The following is a 25,263-nucleotide window of genomic DNA, read 5'->3' as shown; positions in this document are numbered from 1 at the left end:
GTCAGTAATATCTTCTCTGTCTAGTTGTTTTAAACATATTGTCTTTGGTATTTTAAGGTTTTATTCCAATATGTGCATTTTAAATTAGCCTGACTTGAATTTTTTGGGCTTTCTGAATCTGAAACTTGGTGTCATTCATAAATTTGGGCAAACTCTAAGTCAAATACTCTAATAACTCTAAGTCAAAAACTCTAATAATTTCTCTGAAATTCCAATTATATATATATTGAATCTGCTCATTACATCGTTATTCTCTCTTAATCCCATGTTCATATTTTCCACTTTTTGTTTCTCTAGGCTGTATTCTAGGTAATTTTTTCTTAGATCTTCTAGTTCGCTAATTTCTTTTTAAATATTTAATCATCAATTTCAGTTACTAACTTTAATTATATTTTTCATTTTTGAAAATAATTTATTTCTAAATGTCCTAGTCAGCTTTATCATATATCAATATTAATTTCTTATTTCACATAAATGAATACTTTATATATGTATTTGTTAATTCTGACATCTTCAATCTTTGTAGGTAAGATTCCTTAGTGTAATTTTTCATTGTGACACATACTCCTTGGAATTTCATGTGTCAGGATTCTAGGTTTAATGTATACTCCTCAACAGATAATTTGCATTTGCTCTTTTTAGGTGCTTGAAGTTAAACCAAGCCAGAGTAATATTAACCTACATCATTTTCAAATTTGTTTTTTTTCCTCTCTAAAGTCACAGAAATGGTGTGAATTCAGGCTCCAGACTTGTGTGAGAATAAGCTTGTTATGCATTTTTAGAGAACACTTTCCTTTCCCCAATTTGTATCTCCTTCATCCAAAGCCAAGACAAGCACAGATTCTATCATCTACTTCTGAGGACCTGTTCATTTCCCCAATAGTCCACTAAAGATGTACATTGAGAATTCTGGCATTAATTTGGAGAGGATAAGATCTGATTAGAACTCACTACAAGGTATTGCCTCCGATGTCACCCTCCCACATCCCTAACACATAAAATTAAAATAGATATCTACTCCTAATCCCAAGACCAACATGTGTGTAACTTTATCATTCCACATTCACTTCTTTTATGGTTTCTTGTCTCTGAGGTATTTCCTCACTTACCAGCTTAACCATTCATTGAAAAAGATTAAATACTCTCTGAATCATTTTAAGGCATCTCTCTAAATCTTTGTACAGCCAGATAGCCCTTTTTTATACTTTTATAAACTAGGAGATGAGGGTCATATACTGAATGTGAAGGAAGAAGGAAAGGAAGAGTTTTCTGGAGAGTGAATGAGGCTTGAAGTGGTAGAAGATGACAAAGCAAGTTAAATAATGAAGCACTCCCTATGAACTTTCCTGATGGTATCCAGGAAAGTTCATAGGGAGAGACCACTTGACAAGACTTTACAGCTCCTGGTTATAAAGTAGTCTCATATCTAATACATATTAGCCATATAATCTTGGATAAATTACATCTCATTTATTTCTACCTATATCATGGGGGTTTGTCAAGACAAGTGTTATAAATGCTTTGAAAATATCAAATCACTGAAAATATGAGGCATTATAATTATGTCTTCTGCTACAAAATTACATCTCAAACTTTTGTCTCACAGATGATCTCAGGAAAAATAGAATCAAGTTCATGGATAAAATAGTTTAGGAGATTCGTGGATAATATACCTAGTTTAAAATCACGGTTATGGATAAGAATCCAACATTTAAATAAACCACTATTTCAGTAAATAGTAGTTGACTCATGATGTGAGACATATTTGTTTTACAGGCTTCACTATTTAATAGAATTTGTTAAAACCAAATTAGCAAAGCTCTAATTACTATGAGCCATTTGCCATGATATAAAAATAGTTTTGCTAAGCAAAATTCTGTAGCATATTAAAGTGGTTTCATTAGGATTTTACCTATAGTAATCAAAATTAAATTTTATCTAATTAAACGAGGATAATCTAAGAGAATCTCAGCATTCATACCATAAGCAAACTTTTAGGCAGAAAAGATAAAGATCCCAGAAAGTATACAAATAATTTACCTCAAATGTTAATAAAAGCTAAGCTAATCCCCAAATTTTAAGTGGCTAAACATTTTCTAGGTTTCGGCCTTTTCAGGATTGTCATACAATGATATAGTCAACATTGTTCTAGTTGCTATGAGATAAAAATATGATAAAATAAGTTCTTATCTTTAAAGGAGTTTCTACTTTAGGTGATGAAAATACTTTTGTGAGAAAACACAAGATTATAACAAAACCAAAGTACTGATAAATTGAACTGCATGCTATTTGACATACCATCAATATTTGGAAGATATCCATTGTCTGAGACAATGATAGCATCCATAAATGTAAAAATTAAAATTGGAATTTAATTTTCCTACTTATTTTGGTGTTGTGATTAAGTCACTGTATTTTATTTTGATTAAGCATATGGTACTCACGTTACAAAAACACAAGAAAAAGTGTCATTACAGGTCTGAAAGAGGAACTGATTTTGGCATGCATCACAATACTCCAAAAATGGTATACTATCAACTCTCACTTTAAGTCCTATTACTTATTCCAATGGTAGATAGCAACCATTTTATCAGGTACATAGAAGCTCCCCTTGTCTGCAGGTTCAGTTACTCCCCCTTAAACTGTGGTTAGAAAATTCCAGAAAGAAACAATTCATGTTTTAAATTGTGTATCATTCGGGCAGCATGATGAAATCTCACGTTATTCTATTCCGTTCTGCCTGAAATGTGAATTAACTCTTTGTCCAGTGTATCCAAGTTGTATACCCTACCTGCCCATTAGTCACTTAGTAGCCATCTTGGCTAACAGATCGACTGTCATGGTGTCTGTGTTCAAGTAACCCTCATTTTACTTAATGGCCTCAAAGCACAAGAATTGTGATGCTGGCTATTTGGACACAACATGGAGAAGCTGTAAAGTGCTTCCTTTAGTGAAAAGGTATGTATGTACAAGAAAAAAAAAATAGTATACATAGAGTTTGGTACTATCTATCCACAGTTTCAGGTAACCGCTGGGAGTCCTCATAATATATACCCTGTGGATAACATGGGACCACTGTAATGTTTTAAAGACTAAAGTCTTTTCTGCTAAAAGTACAGGAGTGTGAACTCTTTTCTGGTAATCATATGTCTTACTGATCATGCCAGAAAAAGTTCAATAAGTGTTTTTAGATGAGTGCATAGGTTTCTCTTTTTCAACTATCTGATTCCTAGAGGCTAATTATAATAAGTTGAAAAGCCTAATTATTTCAGAAAGGGCTACTTCCCCTTACCTCAATTCTAATCAAGTGTAGTCAACGGAGTGGATTTTTGGAAAACTATGAGTTTTAGAAGGACCACCAAAGTGTGTGTAAAGCAGTAATGGTTGTTTTACTAACTTTATTTTTATACTGCTCTATGGTTCTTTGTAACTAAGTCCTGAAATTTAGAATTTTTTTTTTTTAGTGAGAAATGGATATAACAAATGCTTTAAAGAAGTCAAAAGTAAAATAAAATTGGTATATAATATGACAGTAAAGACAGTGAGTTGGTAATGAAGAACCACACCTATTCAAAACAGAAATCTCTTGGCCTTTTGGTTTAAAAAAATAAAATGTTAGGTAAGTTTTGTATTTGTCACCACAAAAATGTTCCCTATTACTTTGCTCACTAGGAATACAAAGAACTCACTGGGAAAGCTTCATTAATTTAGAATGACAAACGGAAAAGATCCTTCCAGTAACATGTAATTGATATAAAAATTTGAATGCAAATACTCTTATTAAATACAGATTACTCTGGATTTTTTTCTAATGAATAGGAAATTGATTTCTGGTTATCTCTTTTAAAACAGATTGGAAACTTGATTTAAGTACAGTTATGTGTCTTAAAAGTGGTACTTTGATTATAAAAAGACAAGCATAGACAAGCAATCTACACTCTTTGAGACACTACAAAAGGAAAAAGCTTTAGTCCAGCTTTTTTCCAAATTATATTTTCTAAGTTGAGTTTTACTGTTTTAAAGGTACGTCACACAAACAAGAGTTTATTTAATAGGAAGACTTTTAGACATTTAAATTTTTCCTCACTAGCTTGGAATATCAGCTGTCAAAAGTCTAGATACCCAATCTAGATATCATATAGTTTACACTACAGAAGCATACTTTTAGAATTTTTAGCTTAATTATAGATGCTTTTTTTTTTCCTATTGTGATAGTGTTTGGCCACTTTGTGTTTACCTTGGGATGAGAGTAAGACTGGGAGAGAGTACAAGGGAACTTTATGGGGCACTGACATAGTGTATATTCTAATCTGGGTGGTGATAACATGAGTGTATCCATATGTAAAACTTCACCTAGCTGTATACATAAGATTTATGCACTTTATGGTATATGCTATAGCTCGGGAAAAAGGTAAAAAGAGTGTTGTTACTTTATGAAGTGCCCACCAACTATTTAACAGTGAATCATTAATTTTATAAGTCAAAATATATAGAAAAACAAATTATATGATGCTAGTGGCATAAGAATTGCTAATAACTTTCCAGTAAATTAAATGTATCTTAAGCTAGAGTAAAGCTTTGGTGATAAGTCACTGGTATTCTAGCAGAAATGGTGTCAGGAAGAATACAGTGTATCAGTTTAACCATAAAGGAGAGTTTTATTAAAGCTTAAACAACTAAGTGACATGACTATGGCATGATTATTTGATTTATGACTACCTATGTTTTTTATTTCTGCATCTGTTTGGGTTTTTGTTACTGCTTGGACCTCTAAAGGATGGGGAAGGAAAATAATTAAAGTTTTGTTACTTATTTTCAACTGCTGTTTTTAGCATGCCAAAAGCTACAGTTATGACTGGATTTTAAAATTATGCATTCTACTTCCAATCTAATAAGTGAGAAATGAATTGGTTTATGTATGCAGGAAATACAAACTCATAATCTGCCTCAAATGTTTTTACTTTTGCTCATAACTATGATCATTCTCATCACCTCCAAAAGCCTTTGAGAGGATTAGCTGCTGCACAGACCAATATTGTTCTATATTAGTCAGTATTAAGCATATGATGTCACCTTGTTTCCTCCTCAAGCTATTTTTTTGCGGGTGGGGGGAGGGAGACTTTTTTTTAGGGGCGATTCTCAAAATTCTGTGGCTTAAATACCACGAGCTAACACACATGACTGACAACCTGACACTCCCAAACCTGTTTGAAATGGGTCAAATACATAAGTGGCACAGAACAATGCAATCTAACCAGTAATTCCCCATAAAAAAGAAAGGGGGTGTGATTAGCTTCCAGCTATTAAGCAAGTTATTGCAAAAACAGTTTGGTGGTTTGTTTCTGCAATAGGCACGAGCTAACACACTATTTTCTCTTAATTAACTCAAAAAAAAAAAAAGGCTAGGTCGTAAGAGGTAGGATAAATAGGCAAAGCATAAAACAACTGGGGCAAACATTAAGGGCTTTATGGAGGTCTTTCTATTGACCCTCAGCATTGGTTATTGATCATTAATCCTGCTGGGGAACTATCGAACGGAATTTGTGTGAGGCTTATCGAGCCACAGGAAAGGAGATGCAGGAGGGAATATAAGCTTCTAATAAAAGAAACGCAGCAACAATAGCAGAGGAACAGCTCTGCCTGGTGACGTAATGGCTGGCAGCAGTCCAGCTTCAGCAGAGCTGCTGCTACCTCAGCATCCAACCTCTCAACACGGTCCAGCTTCGGCGGAGCTACCGGGGCTGCTACTTCTTGCAATGCCACTTTGTTAGTGCCACCAACACCTTACCTTAGAGGGCCAGAACAACGAACAAAGGGTTGTCCTGCTGCTCTAAGTTGTCAGAACACACACTCTCACTCACCGCCCCCCCCCCACCCCATGCCCTCAGTAACCGAGTCAATCAGCTGCTTAAGTTTAGGGCGAGAACACTGGCGCTTCCTCCAGGCGTGCCTCGGTTTCCCCAGGCTGGTCTTGGGTCCGCTTTTCACCCCCAACCCCCAACCCCCATCGGTCCTCAGCCGGAGTTGGATCGCGGCGGCCCCGCTTGCCCGCCCGGCCCCGCATGCCGGTCCTCCCGCCTTACCTCCGCCAGGTAGAGGTTGAGGAGACAGAGTGTGGAGAACTGGAGACAGGAGGGGAAGCAGTAGAGCAGCCAGTGGGGGAAGAAGTGCAGGTGAGCGGGCGGCCGGAGCAGGGGCAGGGAGCCGCTGAGCGAGAAGGCGGCGGAGAAGAGGGTGGTCCTGAGCGCTGCCCACAGGAGACAGAGGAAGAGACAGAGGCTCTGGTAACTCAGCCGCCGTTCGCGGTACAGGAGCAGCCGCCACAGCTGCAGGTAGGCAAAGGCGAAGAGCGCGGCGTAGAGCAGGGCGTGCAGGACGCTCAGCGCCAACTGCACCGAACCCGGCACCGCCGCGCTTGAGGCGGCAGCGACGGCGCTCTCGCCTCCACCGCCCTCGCCCGGCGTCGAGGGCTCACGGCCGGCCGTGGGAGCGGCGGTGGCCACCGGACCCGGCACGGAAACCCCCATGAGGGGGCTGGGCGGCGGGCGAGGGAGCGCGGGAAGGAAAGGGCAGGACTCGGAGCAGCCGTCGAGGGGGAGAAGGATTTGTCCCTTACCCCCCACCCACCCCAACCTTCAACCCCAGGAAGCGCCGTGACAGGACCCGGAGCCCCGCGCAGAGCAGCGGCGGCTCCCGGACCCCGCCTCCTCTCCCCCTCCCCCGGGGGTCTCGGCTCCTCCTGCTGCGGCTCCGCTCGGTAGCTGCAAAAAACAACTCTCGGCTGGAGACAATCAGCTGAGAAACCCGAGCATTTGAGGCGCTCGCTCCGCACCGTGGGCTCGCGCCGATTGGCCCAGGCGGGCACGCCCCCTGCGCGCCGCACTCGGAAGCCCACGGGCCACGGAACCCGTCGTTCCAGAGCTCCAAGATCCGATTGGCCGTTCGCTTTCCCCGCTTTCTCCCTCCCCTGCACTCCCCACCCACGCTGCCGATTGGTCCAGCAACTGCAAGGCTCCTTCACAGCGGCGGGAGGATTCGGTTGTTGCCTGTCACCTAGGGCGGGTCTCGCTCCGCCCCCTGCTTTCCCCATTGGTTGGAGAGGTAGCACGTAAGGAGCACGAGGAGAAGGAGGAGCCTTGGGGCTTGTTTTTTTGCCCTGCAGGTCGACTTCACCGACTCCACAGACTCCACCGAGCGGTGGCGGCTGTAGGCGCTGGCTCTGGCAGGTTGGCGCATAGGTCCGCTGCTTCGGGCGAGCCAGGCAAGGCCCCGCCTTCTGCCTCTCCTTCACGTGGCGGGAGCGGTCAGCCGCGAGCAGGCTGGTAAGTGGTTGCGCGGGTCCATCAGGCCAAGGGCTGTGATTTGTGCCTGCAAGGACGGGGATTCAGATCCGGGGCTCTCCCCCAGCAAGAGCCGCACCGTTGGGTTAGAAGGGGCCTCACCTGGAGTTTTCTGCGGGGCATTTTGCTTTCTTTCCTGGTGTGAGCGGCGGGAAGAACGTGCGCCCTTTGAAGGGAGAAGGGATGGAATGATCATAGGTGAACCGAAGCTCTAAGTAGGACTCTTCTCTCCCCCGGGAGCTGTCCTTTAAGGAAGAATGGTGTTAGGATGATATGGATGTCCAAGCGATCTGCGGGTAGGGGGAACGTGGATCTTTGAAACTAAGAATTGGAAAGATGCTCTGGGCATAAATTCAGGAAAAAGGCAGAAATAGAACTGTATGTCTTTAATGAATGTCTAGAGAGGAAGAAGTAGAATAGTCTGTGCTCCTTACATTCCACATGTATTACTTTCAAAGTATTCGTCCAGTATGTGGTAGATGGTGGCTCAAGTACAAAACCAGTGCTCTATATGTTACTGTTTGTTATAAATAAGGGAAGAATAAATTTCCCGACGTGTATTGGACTGATACATAACATTCGTTGATTTTTTTTGTTGTTATTTGTTAAGAAAATGAGCAGAATAGTGCCAAATGAAGAGAAAATGATTCTTGGTCTTAGAATAAGTGGCACATCACAACTTCAGTATCTCTGAAAGACACTGCTACCTACATTTACTGGCACAGCCAGGACTTAGCCTTTCCTAACTCACTATTAGTTTTAATGTTGCCCAAGAAGAGTGCTGCTACCTTCTTTCTTAGCTAGTGACCCACAGGAAACTTAAAATTTATTTTGTACTGCACGTTCTGGGACAGTAGTTCACCAGGCACCAGCAGATGCTGGTATATTTTGGATTCTTTATAGGTGTGCTGACAAACTGTGATAGATGTTTAGCCCTAGCACTGTTAAGCAGATAACTCTCAGATGCAATATTCAGCTTAGCAAGTTGTGCAGTTCAGCCTAGAGTAAGATACAACTTGCTGTAAGAAGTTAACAGGCCTAATGCAACAATGCTTTAGAGAAGGATCTTGTTTATTGGATCTTTATTCTTATATTGTTATATAAGAAATTCACCTAGTGGATTCCTAGAGCAAGTGGTTAGGGCAGTACACAGTTCTATTTAAGAGGGAACAGAGTGCTCATGGTTACAGTGAGTTACCTGATTGCAGTAATGTGCTTAAGCACATAAATTAAGCATGAACTCAGAGTTATGTGATTTGAGGCACTTATCAAAATCAGGGGAACCTATTCTCTGGTATGACCTGTTTTTATATCTTCCATAATTAATGACATGCAAGTTTCATGTCATGAATAGATTTTCACCATGAAGGGTTTTTACTTTTTCTCCTGTATTCTCTACTCAAAGTGATAGTTGACATCTGAATGGTACCTATATATTAATTTTAGCTCTTTGCTTGTGAGACTTTTTATTTCACTGTCATCGCAAGTCCAGACACCCACCTCTTTCCTCCTTTTTATATGGGGATGGGGGGAGGTGCTTATATAGAGGGTGGAGAGAAGGAATTTTCCCCAACTGCTTTGAAGGGGCTGAAAAGTAGAGAGATGTTGAGTCCTTTTATTGGCTCCTTTGGGTCTTAAATGATAAACTATGAATATCTAATCAATGTTTTATTTGAGCCTGGTTCAGTGAGTGAGGCTCTATTCTCCATTAGCAGCATTGAACTGTAAGTAAGCTAATTTTTGACAGAATATTCTTATAAGCATTATATGCCCTTTTTGTTGCAAAATATGACGTGTCTTTTCCCAGAGAATGATGCCCACAGATCTTGGTATAATTTCTGTAATGTTCACAGTTGTTAATTTCTTCTTTTCCCTGAGAGAGAAAACCATAGGAAATTTAGGCCTATAAACGGGAAATGGATCAAGGGTCTTCTGGAAAGCTTGCTGCTAGATATTCTAAAATGTGAAATGTGTCTGTAAGGTAAACGCGTGACACGCCGAGAGAAGTTTTAAAAGCAAGACTTTATTGGAAGAGGGCTCCCGGGCGAAGTTCACTGGGCGAGGTTCACTGGTCTCGAGAGGAGAGGGGCGAGAGAAGTCGCGCCCTGAGACTGGAGGGTGTAGTTTTTATAGGGTATGTGAGGGTAGGGTATAGAATGGAGAATGTTAATTGAATGTTGAGCATCCGGATTAGGGTGGTGGCGCCAGGGCTTTAGGGTGGGCCCTTATCAGCTGGGCGTTCCGGACTTTGATAGGACTTCGATGTCCAGCTGGAAGGTCGGGATTCCAATATCAAGCTGGGAAGTCTCCAGGCTGTCCAGGCTGTCATCCGGCTGACCCTCCCGCCGACCTAACAGTGTCCAAATGAAGTGCTTCGATGTTGTTGTTTTAGGAGGGCAGATTACTTTAGCACAGTGATCTTTCAAACATTTAAAATGGAACTGTTTGCCAACTATTACATACTGGACCCAATCCCCAAATGGGATTGCTCCAGCTGAAGAGGGCCATCAGCTGTTCCACCTTTCTACGGAACACATGAAAGGCGTATCCTTGCCCCCTATCCTCAACAGCAGGAAGATCATTGTTTTTCTCTTGAAGTACTTCCTCCTCATTTTAGTGCTGAAAAAAAAAAAACGCATTTTTGTTGCCCTTAGCATTTTATTTGCAAATGTGTCAAGTTGCTAAAAACACTTCTAAGCATTTATACTCAATTTCTCTGTTTATCACAGAAATTGTTTTATTGTAGACCAGTAATAGTTTGCATTCTGGCATATACACTAGAGCGTAGTTCTCCATGGTCCTTGGCTTTGCCCTGTGAGAGGGCCTTCTATCTTTATTATCGCTGGCCACATCTGGAGTTGGCTTTGGAGAATATGAACTCTTTACATGGCTGAGCAATTTTTTTCAGCTTGCTTCCTGATTATACAAGGGTGGGGAATAAAGGATTGTTTTAAGTTTCGACACATTCTCTGTTTGTCCCAAGAATACTCTCCATCGGTGCTTGCAGCCTCACTGTTTACCCCAAGATAATTGGGAATTACAGTCCTCACTTTACCCCTCAAATTTGCCATGAAATATCTTGCTTTTATTATTATTTTCGCATTGCTCTAGTATATCGATAGTCTTTGGAAACAAATGACATCTTCTATTTATAGCATTCTGTTTTTGGTAGTGGTATTTCTATTTACAAAATATAGTAATTCTTGATCGCTGAAAATGTCAAATCCAAGATGTTCTGCTTTGTGTTGTTTGGTGCTTTGAAATTTACCACATCAAAAAAAAATTATTAAATACTGATCATCATATACATTTTTGTTACATTAGGATTAAAGACAAAAGTTCTGTTTAAAATAACTCCAAGAACAGTTTTTATATTTTATTTTTACATTGAAAACCAGTCAGATTTGCTTCATCCTCAAAGAGCACGTTTATGTAAAATTAAATTAATGCTGGCAGTGAGCTGCACATTTTTTTTTCTAAATGGAAAATGGTTTAAACAGCTAGTCTCTTGAATGACGGTGGTTCTTTGAGTACCTTTCTTTTAATACCTCTTTAAACACAACCAACAGCAACTATCACTCGGTACTTGCCTTCCATCTTCTAGCCTCCTAGAGCTATAAATAAGTCCATTAGCCGCACAAACCTGGTACATGCTCATAAATTCATTAGGTACGTGTCACCTTCAAATTATTGTAGTGACAGTTTCATTAACTGTTTTGTCACTCCTTAATGTGGATCATTTGGTGAGCTCCTGTCTCTGATTAGTATCCTTGAAGAAAATAATTTCCTTGAGTAGACCCAGAACAGTTTCCTTGCTGCTTGACCCCTGAGCTAGTATTTTGGGGTTCTTGTTAAGGCAGCATCTCACTTCTAGTTTGTATACCAGTGAAGATAAACTAGATTATTCTGCAGTAAGAACTCCTCAGATCTCAGTGGCCTAAGACAAGATTTATTTCTTCCTGTGTCACATGCTCATTGCATATCAGCTGTGGGTTCTCTTTGTTGCGCTCATTCTGGGACCCATGATGATGAACAGCAACCATTTGAGCATTTTTAATGACTGTGACAGAAGAAAACAAAGCCTGGTATATCACACAGTAGCTGTTAAAATTGTTGCCTGAAAGAGACATACATTTTTGTTCACATTTTGTTGGCCAGAATAAGTCACATGGTGGCTTCAAACTTCACTAGAAGTGGGAAATACAGGAAGATAAGTATTCCTACTTAATATCTGACACAAAAACAAACTATGTACCCCATGCTAATGAACTATCACGCCAAGATAACAAGGTCACATTTCTTCCAAGGTTCTCATCACTGTTTTGATTTTCAGGTTTGGAAGCAGTAAGTACTGTTTTCTATTCCATATTCAAATAACTGGAGAAAAAAGACACCAGGTACCTTCTGTGTTTTTGTCTTTACTCTGTTCTCACTGGGTGTTATTATTCCCCCACCACTTCCCATTCATATTTTGTAAAGATCTTTTTATGAGGAGACAAGTCTCTGGGAAAATTCGTTTTATTTACCTTGCATGTGAAATGAACACTCTTTGTGGCCCCACAGGGGTAGATGGGACTAATATGAGTCAAATCTATAGAAGATTTGATTATATAGAAGTAATAACTTTTAAATCAAAGTGAAAAGGTACAGTTTAGAAAGTCAGATGGTTTTATAATGTTTTAAAGCCCCCTGGGGTCTTCTCCCTTCCCCGCAGTTCTTATTCCTTAAAGACAGTTAGTTTCAGCTGTTCCTTTTCTTTTGGCATTGATCTTCCCATTTTCAATAAACTTGGCTTTTGGTCTTGTAAAAGACGAATATTTAGTTCTCTTTTATCCCTTTTCTCACCCTGATCACATACTTCCTAACTTTGTCTCCCCATCTTCTCAACTGTGGTTGTCATGGATTTGGTTAAATCATTATTCAGTATTTTATTATGACTATGTAAACTCTATTTCTAGCCGACCTATGCAGTATTCTCTGCTTTAAGTAATTTCTTGAATAATCAAACTTATCTCAAAGATGGAACAAACTGCAAGGTTACTGCTGAGTTCCTTTCTCTACATGTAAGAATAATCACCAACATCTCTAATTGATCAAATGCACAGTACTTTCACATGTATAATCTCATCTATCCAGTAAAATAGATGTGGAAAAGTATTCAAGCGCTGAATGTGCAGTTAGACACATTTGGTGCTACAAAACACATTCTAGGAGAAAAGAATCATATGTTAACCTTAATGTACAATTTAGTGTTAAAATGATTGAATTATAACCACAAAGACAAGAAAAACTATATTTTATACTTGAATCTTTCAATTGTGCTTTTAGATATTTACCTTTTAATTAGGTTGGAATTATTTCATTAATAACAAATTTTATGTAGTTATTCCCTTAGGCTCAAGATGCACGCATTTCCCATCCCCCAGAATATAAAGAAAATCTTGGATGACCTATTTTAAAGCATTCCCATCAATATAAAGTGGCTTTAAAATATGCCAGTTTAAAGTGTCTATAGTGTATAATCATTTTGAATGTCAAGGATACCCCTTAATTGTATCATTAAAATTACTTTTTTATATACCTCTCACAGTCTTCAGTGCTCATTCTACTTGAGTTTTTGAACTCTTGGCTTACTATTAAAATTGATGGCAAGTTTGTTCATTGTTTGATATAGATTAGCTCTAATGAAAAGAATATTAGGAAGTAATCATGAGTAATTAGCTGCTTTTTTTTAGGTATACCAACTACTTTGGGAGAGGTGTTATGTACTTATTGATAATATTGAAAGACCAAAGTAAATATCCAATTTAGCGTAATTTTTCATTCTTTTATCATTTTATTCATTACTAAAAAATTCTGCCCCTATCCTTATGAGTAATTTTTTTTCTTTGCTTCTCCACCCCCCCCCCGCTACCCCTATCCCTGCCGTTTCCTGTTTTAAGATTGTGATCTTTCGTTTGAAAATTTTGGGTTCTATTTGAAATTTTTTAAAAATTAGAACAAAATTCTCACCTATATCTGTGGGTTTATCTTTACCTTCTGGAAATATGACGTTTTCATATTATACAAATTTTCCTAAACTAGCTTCTTTTAAACTTAAGTAATATAGATTATCAGTAGAAAAGCTTCCTGAAAGAAGAAATTGTTTAAGATAAATTTGAAAGTAGCAAAACAGAAGAGAATTGACAGCAGATATAGAGGATACTGCAGAAGTAACCACAGCATGAAAAGATGAGAGGCGGTTATCTAGAACAGGGGTCCCAAACACCCAGGCCACAGACCACTACTAATTTGTGGCTTTTTAGAACCAGGCCGCACAGCAGGAGGTGAGCAGGGGTGTGCAAGCAAAGCTTCATCTGTATTTGCAGCCACTCCCTAACACTGGCATCACCGCCTCAGCTCCACCTCAGATCATCAAGCATTAGATTCTCATAGGAGCACCAGTCCCTGGTACCAAAAAGATTGGGGACCGCTGATCTAGAACAAATCTGAGTTTAGAAAATAGAAATGAATTAAAATATGAGTTGAAAAAGGTATTTGAATTTCTAAGCAATATAAATAAATTTAAGTCTGGGGTATTAAAAATGTGTATTCAAAAGGAATTTTCTTAAGTAGTTTTAATAGCTACTTTCCAGCAGATTTAAAGTAAAAAGAATGTAAACATAGTAGACACCTTTTTTGGATGTCTCACTGCCATATTAATGGTATTAAATAGCTCTTTGTGTATTAATTGTAAATCTACTCTTGGTAGAGAAGTTTAATATGCCCAATTTAAAAATGGATTGGGTATTTGAGAATTAATTTTAGGACCTTTAAAAATGACAATTAGCTTAACATACTTCGTTACCTATCTATCAAATTTAAGATACTTTGTGTTACATTTTCCAGATAATACCCATAGTATTATCAAATCAATGCCATTATATATAACTTATCAAATTTTTACTAGAAGGAAATAGTAAAGTACTAGCCAAATCATATATATAAGTAAGACCTTATATTATTTTTTTTGCAGATTTTACTTCATTCGGTTTTTCAACAAATTCATTCTGCAAAATTTTGTTGAGCACCTAGTCTTGGCCAGGTATTGTCCTAGGCAACAGAACACAGCAGTGAACAAAACAGAATCTCCTGCCCATAAACAACTACAGCTGATGATGTCTTCCAGTTTCAGTGTATTTACAGTTGGCATCTCTTTTGTCATGATGTGCATTTTTTGCAAGTCAACAGTAGACTCTCTACCAGAACTGAGTCCTCAGGAATATTTCAGTACATTGCAACAAGGAAAAGCCTCCTTAGCTTATTTTTGTCAAGCCAGTAAGTACTTCTTATTTTCTAATTTTTGTGATGTTTCCATTGCTACTTAATCAATATGTTCAGTGGGAATGTATTGTTAGGATTCATATGTGCTACAAAGCTGCTACTGTAAAATGCCTGCCTGAGTTTGAATCTGGACTCTACTGCTTGACTTCCTGTGTGACCTTGGTCAAGTCACTTAAGTCTCTCTGTGTGTCTTTTTTTTTTGTCATTCCTATCATTGAGGAAATAGTATTTGCTTTATAAATTTGTTGTAAGGATTAAGTGATTTTACTCATGTGACTAGTCCATAGTAAATACTAGGTAAAAATTAGCTATTAATATAAAAACATCTGAATTTTATCTAGTCATTTCTGAAAGTATACTTTTTGGTATTTTTAGCATGTAAGTATTTTGTTTTTTTAAACTTTAAATGTAGTGTGAGTAATGCTTTAGTTTAATACTCTGCTTAGTTAATTAGTAACATTACTTAAACTGAATTAACTAATGTAACTGTTGAACATAACTAATAATTGTAATGGTCTCATTTAAGTCTTTATGCATTAAAGGATACTATTGGAATTAGTAATGAAGTAAATCCACATTTCTATTGACTGTTGTGATTTGAAAATGGTATCTTAAAATCATTTTGAAGGTTTTGTACATGTGTACATGTCTGTTTTGTATGTGGAAAAATAATGCAAATATTAGATTTAAATTAAACATCTATTTACCTTATTATTTTAGAAAGTTTTTAAGGTCACTTACAAAGTTAATATATGTCATTATAAAGACATTAGAAATAAGAATAATGAAGCTTTGGAAATTAGGGTATAAAATAAATAACTAGATATATTTAATTACTAATTGTTGTTATTGTATACTGGTTGGTCAAACTAATATATTCTTCAGCTTGTAGCTTTGGGCTTTAATTTTAAAAATTCATCTTTCTTAAGGGCAAGTCATTAAACATTCATAAAACATTTCTTATTTTAGATTCTCCAAGTACCTCTATATTTCTTGAAGAACTGAATAAGGCTGTTAAACCTCTCCAGGACTATGGAATTTCAGTTGCAAAGGTAGAAAAACATCTATGTCAATAAGTTATTAGTGACAAACATTTTACATTTATATGACTTAAGAATGAGTATCTAAAAATGCTTATGTTATTTCACTTCTTTTTCCAAACTGGAAAAATATTTTCCTACCTTTCTTTTTTCATTAGGATTGACAGAAGCACAGAAAGGTAGTTCTAGATTATTGTATAGATTTGTACATAGAGAGAAAAAAAGCTATTTAAAATTCTTTGGCTTAGAATTTAATTTTATTTTGTAAACTGTTAAATTGGGCTCTGGTGTCATTTTTCAATCCTATATTTAGGCGTTGGTTTTGTTTTGGCTGACAAATATAATAGATATTCACAATTCAATTGTTTATTAAATTTCTATTAGCACAAATGGAAGTACTAAAATGGAGGTAATTCAAGTATTTTTTCTTTCCTATACTAAGTCTTTATAATTGCTTATATTGCAGTTTCTCTCATGCATGTTAAGTACAAAGTTAAGACAACCTAATTTGAACATACATAGTTAATTTTTTTCTCAGAAAATGTACATATTTGCCATGGAGTATTATGGAATATTTCCACAAGCATCATAGCTACCTGAGTCTTTCATTTAGTTTAAATTTAGAAATTGTACTTCAGAAAACTAAAAGAAATAATCCAGGGATTATTAAATTATTTCTGATTAGTGTTTACCTGACTTTCTGTCACCCACGTAAGAATCGTCCAAACTTGTAGAGAGATTTTTTAAGAATTTATTTGAGCCAAACCGACAACAGATGCTGGAGAGCAAGATCTCAAATGCTCTGGAGAATAACAGTTTTGCAGTTTCTTTTATGCATTTGAAATTAAAGAGGGAACATAAGGAAATTACATACATGAAGGTGGGAGAAAGCAAAGTGGCAACTGGATTACAGGATAGTTAAGATTATGTACTTTCTTGAGGAGTCTGAAAAGGTAGTCACCATGTATTAGAAGGAAGGGTCTGAAAAGAGGCATTTCAAAAGTGTGTTAATCTATATGCACAGAAACAATGGACAAGGCTTGCTTAAGGGAAAAAGATAAAACTTTTACTAAAGAAGTTATACTCTTGGGGCATGAATACCTACCGTGACCTGCCCAGTTAGGAACTTGTGATCTGATCACCTAGTGAGGTTACTTTTCATAGAACCACTTTTTCTTCCACATAGTGTACATTTATTCTTAGTTGATTAGCCTTCCTTCTCCGAGAGATGACTACTGTCCTTGGTCTCTGCAGCTAAGTTCCCAGGGCAAGAAGCATTGAAAGGTTAACTAACCTTGGCTTTTAAAGGGGTTCTGTTCTCTCTATCCACAGAACACTTCTGACACTAAATGTGTGAGTTTTCCACACCAAGGAATTCTCACACTAACTACACAAAGTTAGCACAGACCACACAAGTTAAGAGCTCAGTTTTATAAGACCGCGCATCACTTCAGATGCCAATCATAAGTAGTATGTCCTCAGGTTACCTGAGACTTCTACAGAACTTGTCTACAAATTGAGTTCTTACCACCCCTTCCTGAGATTCAGTAATTTGCTATAACGAGTCACAGAACTCAGGGAATTACTTTACTTACTATTACTGGTTTATTATAAAGACTATCTCAGGAATAGTCAAATGGAAGAGACCATAGGGCAAGGTCTTGAGCACAGGAGCTTCTGTCCTCGGGCGGTTTGGGGTGTGTCATCCTCTCAGTACTTGGATATGTTTACCAACCCAGAATCTCTCCAAACTCTTGTTTGAGTTTTTTATGGAGGTTCCATTATGTAGGCCAGGGTGATTAAATCATTGGTCTTTGTTGATTAACAATCTTACCTGGAGGATAGAAGGTGAGGCTGAAAGTTCCAACCCTCTTAATCTTGCCTCTGTCTTTTCTGAGGACCAGCCCCTCTCCGGAAGCTGGCTCGGGCACCCAAGCCACCAGTCATTCATTAGCATGGAAAAAGACACTCAGAGGGTTTTAGATGCTCTTACATCTGGATCTGGAGTTAAAAGACCAAATATAGAACAAAAGATACTCCTAGTATTCATGTCGCTCGGCAAATTATAAGGGTTTTAGAAACTCTGTGTTAGGAACCAGGGTCAGAGACCAAATATATATTTCTTATTATGTCATGGCTATATACCTTAAAGAAATTTTTTTTCCCTCACTTCTGTTTGTATAGAGGTACTGTGCCCAGGCAGGTGCCCACAAAGCTTAACATTCTACTCCAGTTATTAGATACACAGTTAGTTACTAGTTACTAGATAAATATCATAATTATCCCTTTTGAGAGTCATACCAACTTACTATTTCATTTCTAAATTTCTGTTTAAAACTTTATTCAAAGCTCTTCAGAGATGAGTGCCATTATCATTCCAGGGTATAATCAGTTGTTCAAAGTTAACTGAGACCTAGCACATAATATATACTCAATAAATGTTTATGAGATTGAAATAAGCTCACTATTTTTAATCTGCTATTGGATAGAAAGATGACAGTCTCAGTCTATTACTTTGAAGAGTTTCTATCTTAAATAGGGAGGACAAAACACATTCACAAATCATTTTAATAACAAGCAGAACCTGACCATTTAGTAAGAGAAATACAGATAAAATGCAGTAGAGATTAAGAGAAAAGAAAGCTCATACCTGATTGTTGGGGTAGAAGGTCACACATGGTATTGGGAAACACTTCACAAAAAGTAGCATTTTGAGATTTCTCAAAAGTTGAGATTTCAAGAGGCAGCGGTAGATGAAGAAAACACTAAAATATAAATGGACTAAATATTCCAATTAAGACAAAGATTGTCAAGCATGTGTAATGACCAGACCCAACTATATGAACCCCTCAAGTTCGGTAACTTTTGTACTCTCAAAACTTTCCAGATATGACCACTTCCAGTACCTTCACTTTTACCCCTTATTCCTTGTCCAAACCATCATCATTTCCTATCTGGGAAGTCACAATAGCCTTCTAATAATTGCCATTTTTCCTTCTTCACATGTAAGTCGGATGTGGCTTCTCAGAATGCTTTGCATTATAGTTATGATAAATTGAAACTTCACTTTTGTGGACACTCGCTTCCTCTTTAATCTCATTTTCTGTTCCTCCCCCTTGCTCATTTTGTTCCTGACACATACTGGTCAATCTTTCTGTTACTTGAATATCCAGATATGTTATTTCCACAAGGCCTTTGAAGGTATCTTCCCACTCTGCTTAGAACTGTCTCTTCCACATACTTATATTTTTGTATGCAGAACTTCATTACTTCAGTTATTTGTTCAAATGTCACTTCCTCAGAGAAGCCTTCCTTGATTCCTATCTAAAATGTCCTATTACACACTAACCCCTTAATATATATTTTTTATAGCACTTAACATTACATATTAGTTAGTTTTTTCAATGGTCTGTCTCTACTTTTAGAAGGTAGGTTCTAAAGGTAAAGATTTTTATTTGGAACTTAACAGCACCCCCAGTGACTAGAACAGTGACTAACGTACGGCAGGTGTTCAAATAGATGATGAATGGACAAATGGACTAGCTTATTGTCATAATGCCAACCATCCCCTATCCTCTGACTTTTAAACATTCTTTTAAAAATTAAATATGCAAGTTTTTACTTTTTTGGTCATGGCTATACTCTGACTTTTAACTTTCTCTTTTCCTGATATCTTTTCTGAGTATCACTTCTCCTTTTGTAGCTTTGGGGAGAAAAAAATGTAGCTTCCCTAATTGTCATTCTGATTATTCAAACTCTATTAAAATTAAATTCAACAACAACAACAAAACCCATCATAAAGAGCCCCAAAACTTAAAAATCCAAAACAAAGTAACTTCTTCCAGCCTTGGTTTTGGTAAGTTATATTGGTGGCCACCCATTTGCTCCATCTAATAACCTCTTCATTCCCTTTATTGTCTTTCTTCCACCACTCAATCCCATGTTGCATATACACGCTCAGATTTCTCCCTAGTTTTACTTACTGTATTTGTAAAGTCTCTGGAATCTCTTCTGTCCTTTTCTGCTTGAGTTCAGATCCCAGTCATACTTGACCTATATTAATGTGATATTCTTTCAACCTGCTTCCTTATCTTTGTGCTCTCATGCCTTTCATTTTATCTTCATGTTCAGGATTGTCCTTATATTTTTCAGATAGAGTCCTGATAGTGAGCTGTCAAGGGTTATGATGGCTGCTCTAACATCATCAGGGACTCAGGTTCTTTTTTTCTGTTGCACTGTCTGTTGTTTTGTCAGGAAGAAGTGAGAAGAGTAAGAGTTTTTATTTTTAGGCCATCCTCTTTTAAGAGCCTTCTAGAAATCCCAACGAAATGACTTAACACCACTTAGGAATTCTTGGCTATTGGGAGCCTAGAAAAATCTTTAAATGTGGTACTTGCTTTTAGTGAAGTTCTCTTAGTAAAACAAAATGAGAAGATGTATTCTGGGTAAGAAACCAGCAGTATCTGCCATACCTGTATTTAGGCTGCTGAGATGCTTTCATGGTCCCAGTTTACCACTCATTTCTGTGCTTCCTGGCTTTTGCTCATAATTTTCGTCCTGCTTTGTTTCCTTCCTTTTATACCTAGTTACCTTCTACTTGTTCCATAAGACTGAATTAAATGTAAACTCTTAGGTATAATTAAATATAACTCCTACGTGTAGAAAAAGTTTCTGGGTTACCTCAAGCACTCAAACAAATAAGCAATTACAGGATACAAATCAGAAAGAAAACTAAAATAAAAAAATTTAACCTGGAGATAACTGTAATGTTTAATTTTCCTTCTCGTTCCCCTAATCAAGAAACTTTACCTTTTGATATATATTCTAAGCCTTAAATATAATCTTTTAAAGGTTAATTGTGCCAAAGAAGAAACATCAAGATATTGTGGAAAAGAAAAGGATTTGATGAAAGCCTATTTATTCAGGTAAACTATTATTTTTAGTGTGATGGACAAATATAAAGCTATACTTCCAGAATACTTAAGTATATAAATTATCACTAATCTAGAATAAAGTTTTTTGCAGTAGGGGGTCACATGAAGTTTAGCAAAAAGTTCAAGTATTAGATTTGTTACCTGCACTTTAGCTTCTTTGTCTATGAAATGAAGAGAATAATACCTACTTCACAAGATTGTTTTGAATATTACATGAGAATCTTATGTAAATTCCTACTACAAATGTCTGGTAAGTAAGCACTTAGAAAATTCAGTATTCTAAGTAGATATGGTAGGCCCATACTCAGGTGTGAAATAAATGTGCCTTATTTTTGAGGAACCTGCTGATGTTCTGGTTGTAGACTCCTCTGTACTTGAGTCTATCAGAGGTTTCTTAGATTCTCTCTGCAGACCCCTGGGATTTGGCCTAGAAAATGGGGAGAGATCCTGTCTCCTCGGGGGCACTTCTTTCTCTCTCCTGCTTGTCTTCTACCTAGCCCAGTTTGAGGAATCTGTGTATGTGTGTGACAGCGAGGTTGGTAGGAAGCCCTGTTTGGACTCATGTTTTATTCTAGTCCCGCCCCTGCTAGGCCTAGAAACCTAAGTTAACATGGTTATTTAGTGTATAAATATTTGAGTATATATTATGGCTAGCACTCTGTTAGGTGCATGGGATAATGGATACAGGCTCCAACATTAAAGAACTAAAAGCCTAGTGTATTTGAGAAACAAGTAAATTGGATGCTAAGGAGATATTTCTGTAATTCCTTTTTGAACTTTTTACAGGGGCAACATATTACTCAGAGAATTCCCTACTGACACCTTGTTTGATGTGAATGCCATTATTGCTCATGTTCTCTTGTAAGTACAAGGAGTATCCATTCATGTCTTTATTACTTATATGGTGATTTCATTTTAGACAACCACAATCCATTAAAATATTTTAGAGTTTTAATAGATTTGTAGTCATGAAATTTACACAAATTGCTAGTCTGTCTTCCCACATAGAGGATCTAAAATTTCTTAAGCGACAAAGGATACAGAAATATATAGATACTCTGTATAAGAATAGGAGATGATACAACATGACCATATGAGTTATACTATAGCTTTTGCTTTTGATTCTACCTGAGAATTGAAGATTTTACCAAGTAAGAAGCTCATTTTTGCTATTCTCACTTGGATTTTTAAAGTTATCTAAGATACTTATCACCCAGCCTGACTTTTTTGCTAGAGGCTATAGCTCTGTGCCTGCTCACTAAGTGTAGAAACAGTCCAAATGGCCCCAGCACATACCTGAACGTTTACTGAGAGTGAGCAAGCAAATCTAATTTAAATTCCCTGCCATGGAGTCTTTAGGCCTTGGCCTCAGGCCTACCTAGGGTTCATTCCTGTGGTCTCCCTCGAAATAAAGTCTAGTATTCTCTTTGGTGACAGAGCTGGAAACCGTGACTTGTTAAGAACACAAGTTTACATGGACTTTCCCAATTCAACGTTGTTGTAAGTCTGTACCAACTAAGACCTTTGCTGACATTGGCTGTCTTTTTCTACTTGGCTCTCCTCTTCATTCTCTGAATGGATTTCCACACAAGTCTAGATTCACTAAGGATTTGAGCCCTCCCATTCCATTACGTGATCTGAGCACTTTGTCTTTTCCGATTGCTAGTTTTTCTCATTTCTAAATGTTATAATTGCAGCCTTATGAGATTATGGTGAAGATTGAATAAGGTGATGCATGTGAAAATTACATTGCGGATTTTACCCAGTGCTCTACAAATGTTAGCTGCACTATATATATCTAATAAATAAATAAATATGAGAAGTCTCATTTCGCAATAAAGAAAAAAAAGCAGTCCATATTCAGATATCTACCTATGGTTCTGTTCACACAGTGATGAGGGAGTGAGTCCATGTGAGCTCATGCTGTGTCAGTTGCTTCTGATATTTGCCATGAGGCAGCAATTGCAAAGAATAACCATTCTTCTTTAGTCATTGTTGACTCCTAAAAATCAACCAATGATGCACAAAAGGAAAGATTGTTCAGTATGTAAGAAACAATGGAATCTCATTAACTCTGGTTAATGGTACATGATATCCTTGTGACAATACTGTCAGAAACTGGAAGTTTTTTTCCCTTTAAATTAATGTACTACTAGTAATACAAACTTCAAATATTATAGGAATTATTTTCAGCAATCATAATTTCCACTTATAGTTTATTCTTCAACATATTATGACTGAGCCTGGGTATTGAGTCTTTAGGAGACATTACTTTAGAACCTCTGGGGAAAGCTACTCTTAGAGGTATCTTCCTCTAAAACACCTAGACTGTGCCCATGTTGGTCCTTTCTTAATAGGTTATAAGCTATTGTTCATTCTTTTATCTTTATAAGGTTTGTTCCTGCACAGGATTGTCAGGGGGGTTCCTGTTTGATAGTGATATACTTTTTACTGGGAAATTGTAATAAAAAATCACTTGTGCATTTGAATGCAAGACATGTTCTATGTTAATTGGTAGTAATAGTTATATCTTGAAACTGTGCTCCTTTATACAAAGTCCTATTACCAGTGCATAGCACCATGCATGATGTATGTTAGGTGCTCAAAAAATACTGCATTGGTGGTGAATGAATTTGGAAGCTTCACTCTTTTGTGTTAAAAATGGGAGAAACAGAAATCTTGTGATATAAGTCCATAAAATCGTTTCTGGTGATAAGAATTTTAAAAGAAGTAAGCTAGTAGGAGAATATAGAATGTATGACAAAAAGACAAAGATGTTTATGAATTTCGTTATTACTTGTACTCTTAGTTCACATTTTGGAAGTGGCTTCTACCTGCTCGTTTTTTAAAAACTGTATTAATTTAGAAAATGCTTAATATTGGGATATTTAATTTTATGCATGAATGTGGCCAGTCACAATATAAATTAATTAAGATAAAATTTGTTGCTCTCTGTTTCCCCCCTTTTCCCCATTTCCTTTTATTTATTTATTTATTTTTTGTCTTAGGGATTTTTCTATGGCAAAATAGAAAGTGACATTTTCTTTTTATTGGGTTTTTTAGAATTTGAATAACGACAGAAATATAATATAAAAATGGTCTTATTTTCTGAAAAAGGCTGAGCAGCTTGCTATATACTCTATATACTCTATGAGTAGGGTCACATAGACCTTTCAGTTTCTTTTTTTTTTCTGACAGTTACTTAGTTCTTGCCATGTATGTTATGTATGTAATAGTTGTGATAAGAGAGTTTCAGGAAAAGCATGCCAGGGAAAAGGAAGGCTTTTCTGGGGCGGAAGAACTCTCAGGTCAGAGCAGCCCCAGGCTGTTTTACTGCTTCATTAGAGCAAGAAAATCCCGAGACAGACTTTTCCTTTAGCCCATTTCTGTCAGTATTGCTCCCCTTTGTGACTGGGGTGAAGGAGCACAGGCTTGTGGAATGGATCCTAGAGATTTCTGGATGTGTCCATATTCTGGAAGTTAACATTAAAGTTTTGAAGCCATTGGGGAAAATCATAGCGATCATTAGATTATGAATGTCATTAGTTTTGGTTTATTATTACCTCATGGGTAACGACTGCTTAAGTAGTTTTGGGATATGAGGCAAGGTAACTTCTGAAAGCCCCATGACCTTATCTGTAAAATGGAGTTAGTGATCATACCAATCTCAGAAATTTGCCATGAAAATTAAAGAAAACATAGTACATTGCTGAGAGTTTTAGCTATGAACCTCAGAATCTGGGTCTGATTGGCTTAAGCAGAAAAGGATTTGGAGCAGAGAGAGGAAATCTCAGGCTCACTAGAAAAGCTGGAGGACTGAACTCAGTTTATATGACTGAATTACAGTCAAGATCATGACAAAAAAACTAGTCTGGAGAGTACTGCTGCATTACTGCTGAGAGTTGCATGCCACAGCTTGTATCTCCTGAACTGGGGCTGTCATCAGCACTTCTTTCACTGCTGCCTTTGAAGCTGACTCTTGCTGCTACTGCTTCTTGAAAGAATTCTGCACTGTTCCTAATTTGTAATTTACATCACTAGCTCCTGATCCAAAATGTCAGGCAAGTGATTCTGGGTCATATAGTTTATGCCTTGCATCAGGGAACTTGAGAAAGTAAGTTTACCATAATATTAGATTTTTGAGGGCACTCTGCCCTTTTATGAGGGGAGCTCTGCCCAATAGAAAGACTTAGAAAACTGGGAATTCCCAAAGCAAAAGAGAGGAGCTCAGAGCTAGGCAGTCCCAATACTGATAAACTGCTGTGCCTGACATGTGGTAATGTCCCCCAAATGTTAGCTTTTATTAATTTATATTTGCCAGTCTTTTGGGAAAAAAGGTTAGGGAGATTTCGTCTCCCATATTTGATTTTTGAAGCACATAGATTAGAGTTGCTAGAACAATAAGGGTAAAAGGCTAGAATTTACATGGAAGTCCAATTAAGTTGACTAGATAGCACCTCCAAAATGCTTTGAAGTTACTCAACAGTAATTCTGAACTTGTTAGCCAAAATGTATAAGCAGCTGCTACCCACACTGCCACCAAGTTACCCTTGCCTTTCATTAGTTGCCTCCCTTTCTACCTGCTTTCCCATTTACAAGAGCAGTCCATAATGTAGTTTAAAAGTC

The 25,263-nt window shown here is 37.4% G+C and overlaps 2 protein-coding genes across 4 annotated transcripts in view; one reads left to right on the top strand and one right to left on the bottom strand.

Moving 5' to 3' along the window:
• The window catches only part of GPR137C (G protein-coupled receptor 137C), a 50,343-nt gene extending 43,511 nt beyond the window's left edge, over window positions 1–6,832 (bottom strand). Inside the window, exon 1 of the mRNA XM_016120814.2 lies at window positions 6,084–6,832. Coding sequence (XP_015976300.1) covers window positions 6,084–6,527 — 444 coding nt within the window. The 5' untranslated portion in view covers window positions 6,528–6,832. The remainder of the gene's footprint in view (window positions 1–6,083) is intronic.
• A 313-nt stretch (window positions 6,833–7,145) lies between these two features.
• TXNDC16 (thioredoxin domain containing 16) overlaps window positions 7,146–25,263 on the top strand; it is a 77,081-nt gene continuing 58,963 nt past the window's right edge. The window contains exons 1-6 of one of the 3 annotated variants that reach the window (XM_016120812.2): window positions 7,146–7,322; window positions 11,674–11,737; window positions 14,356–14,657; window positions 15,633–15,715; window positions 20,555–20,628; window positions 21,424–21,498. In XM_016120812.2, the coding sequence (XP_015976298.1) occupies window positions 14,495–14,657; window positions 15,633–15,715; window positions 20,555–20,628; window positions 21,424–21,498 (395 nt within the window). In that variant the 5' untranslated portion in view covers window positions 7,146–7,322; window positions 11,674–11,737; window positions 14,356–14,494. The remainder of the gene's footprint in view (window positions 7,323–11,673; window positions 11,738–14,355; window positions 14,658–15,632; window positions 15,716–20,554; window positions 20,629–21,423; window positions 21,499–25,263) is intronic. The other 2 variants (XM_016120810.2, XM_016120811.2) reach the window with 2 other exon arrangements.

Source organism: Rousettus aegyptiacus, unplaced genomic scaffold (assembly GCF_014176215.1).
Source record: "Rousettus aegyptiacus isolate mRouAeg1 unplaced genomic scaffold, mRouAeg1.p scaffold_m13_p_3, whole genome shotgun sequence".
Taxonomy (NCBI): Eukaryota; Metazoa; Chordata; class Mammalia; order Chiroptera; family Pteropodidae; genus Rousettus; species Rousettus aegyptiacus.
The sequence above is the reverse complement of the archived record's forward strand: the minus strand, read 5'-3'. Positions and strand labels throughout refer to the sequence as shown.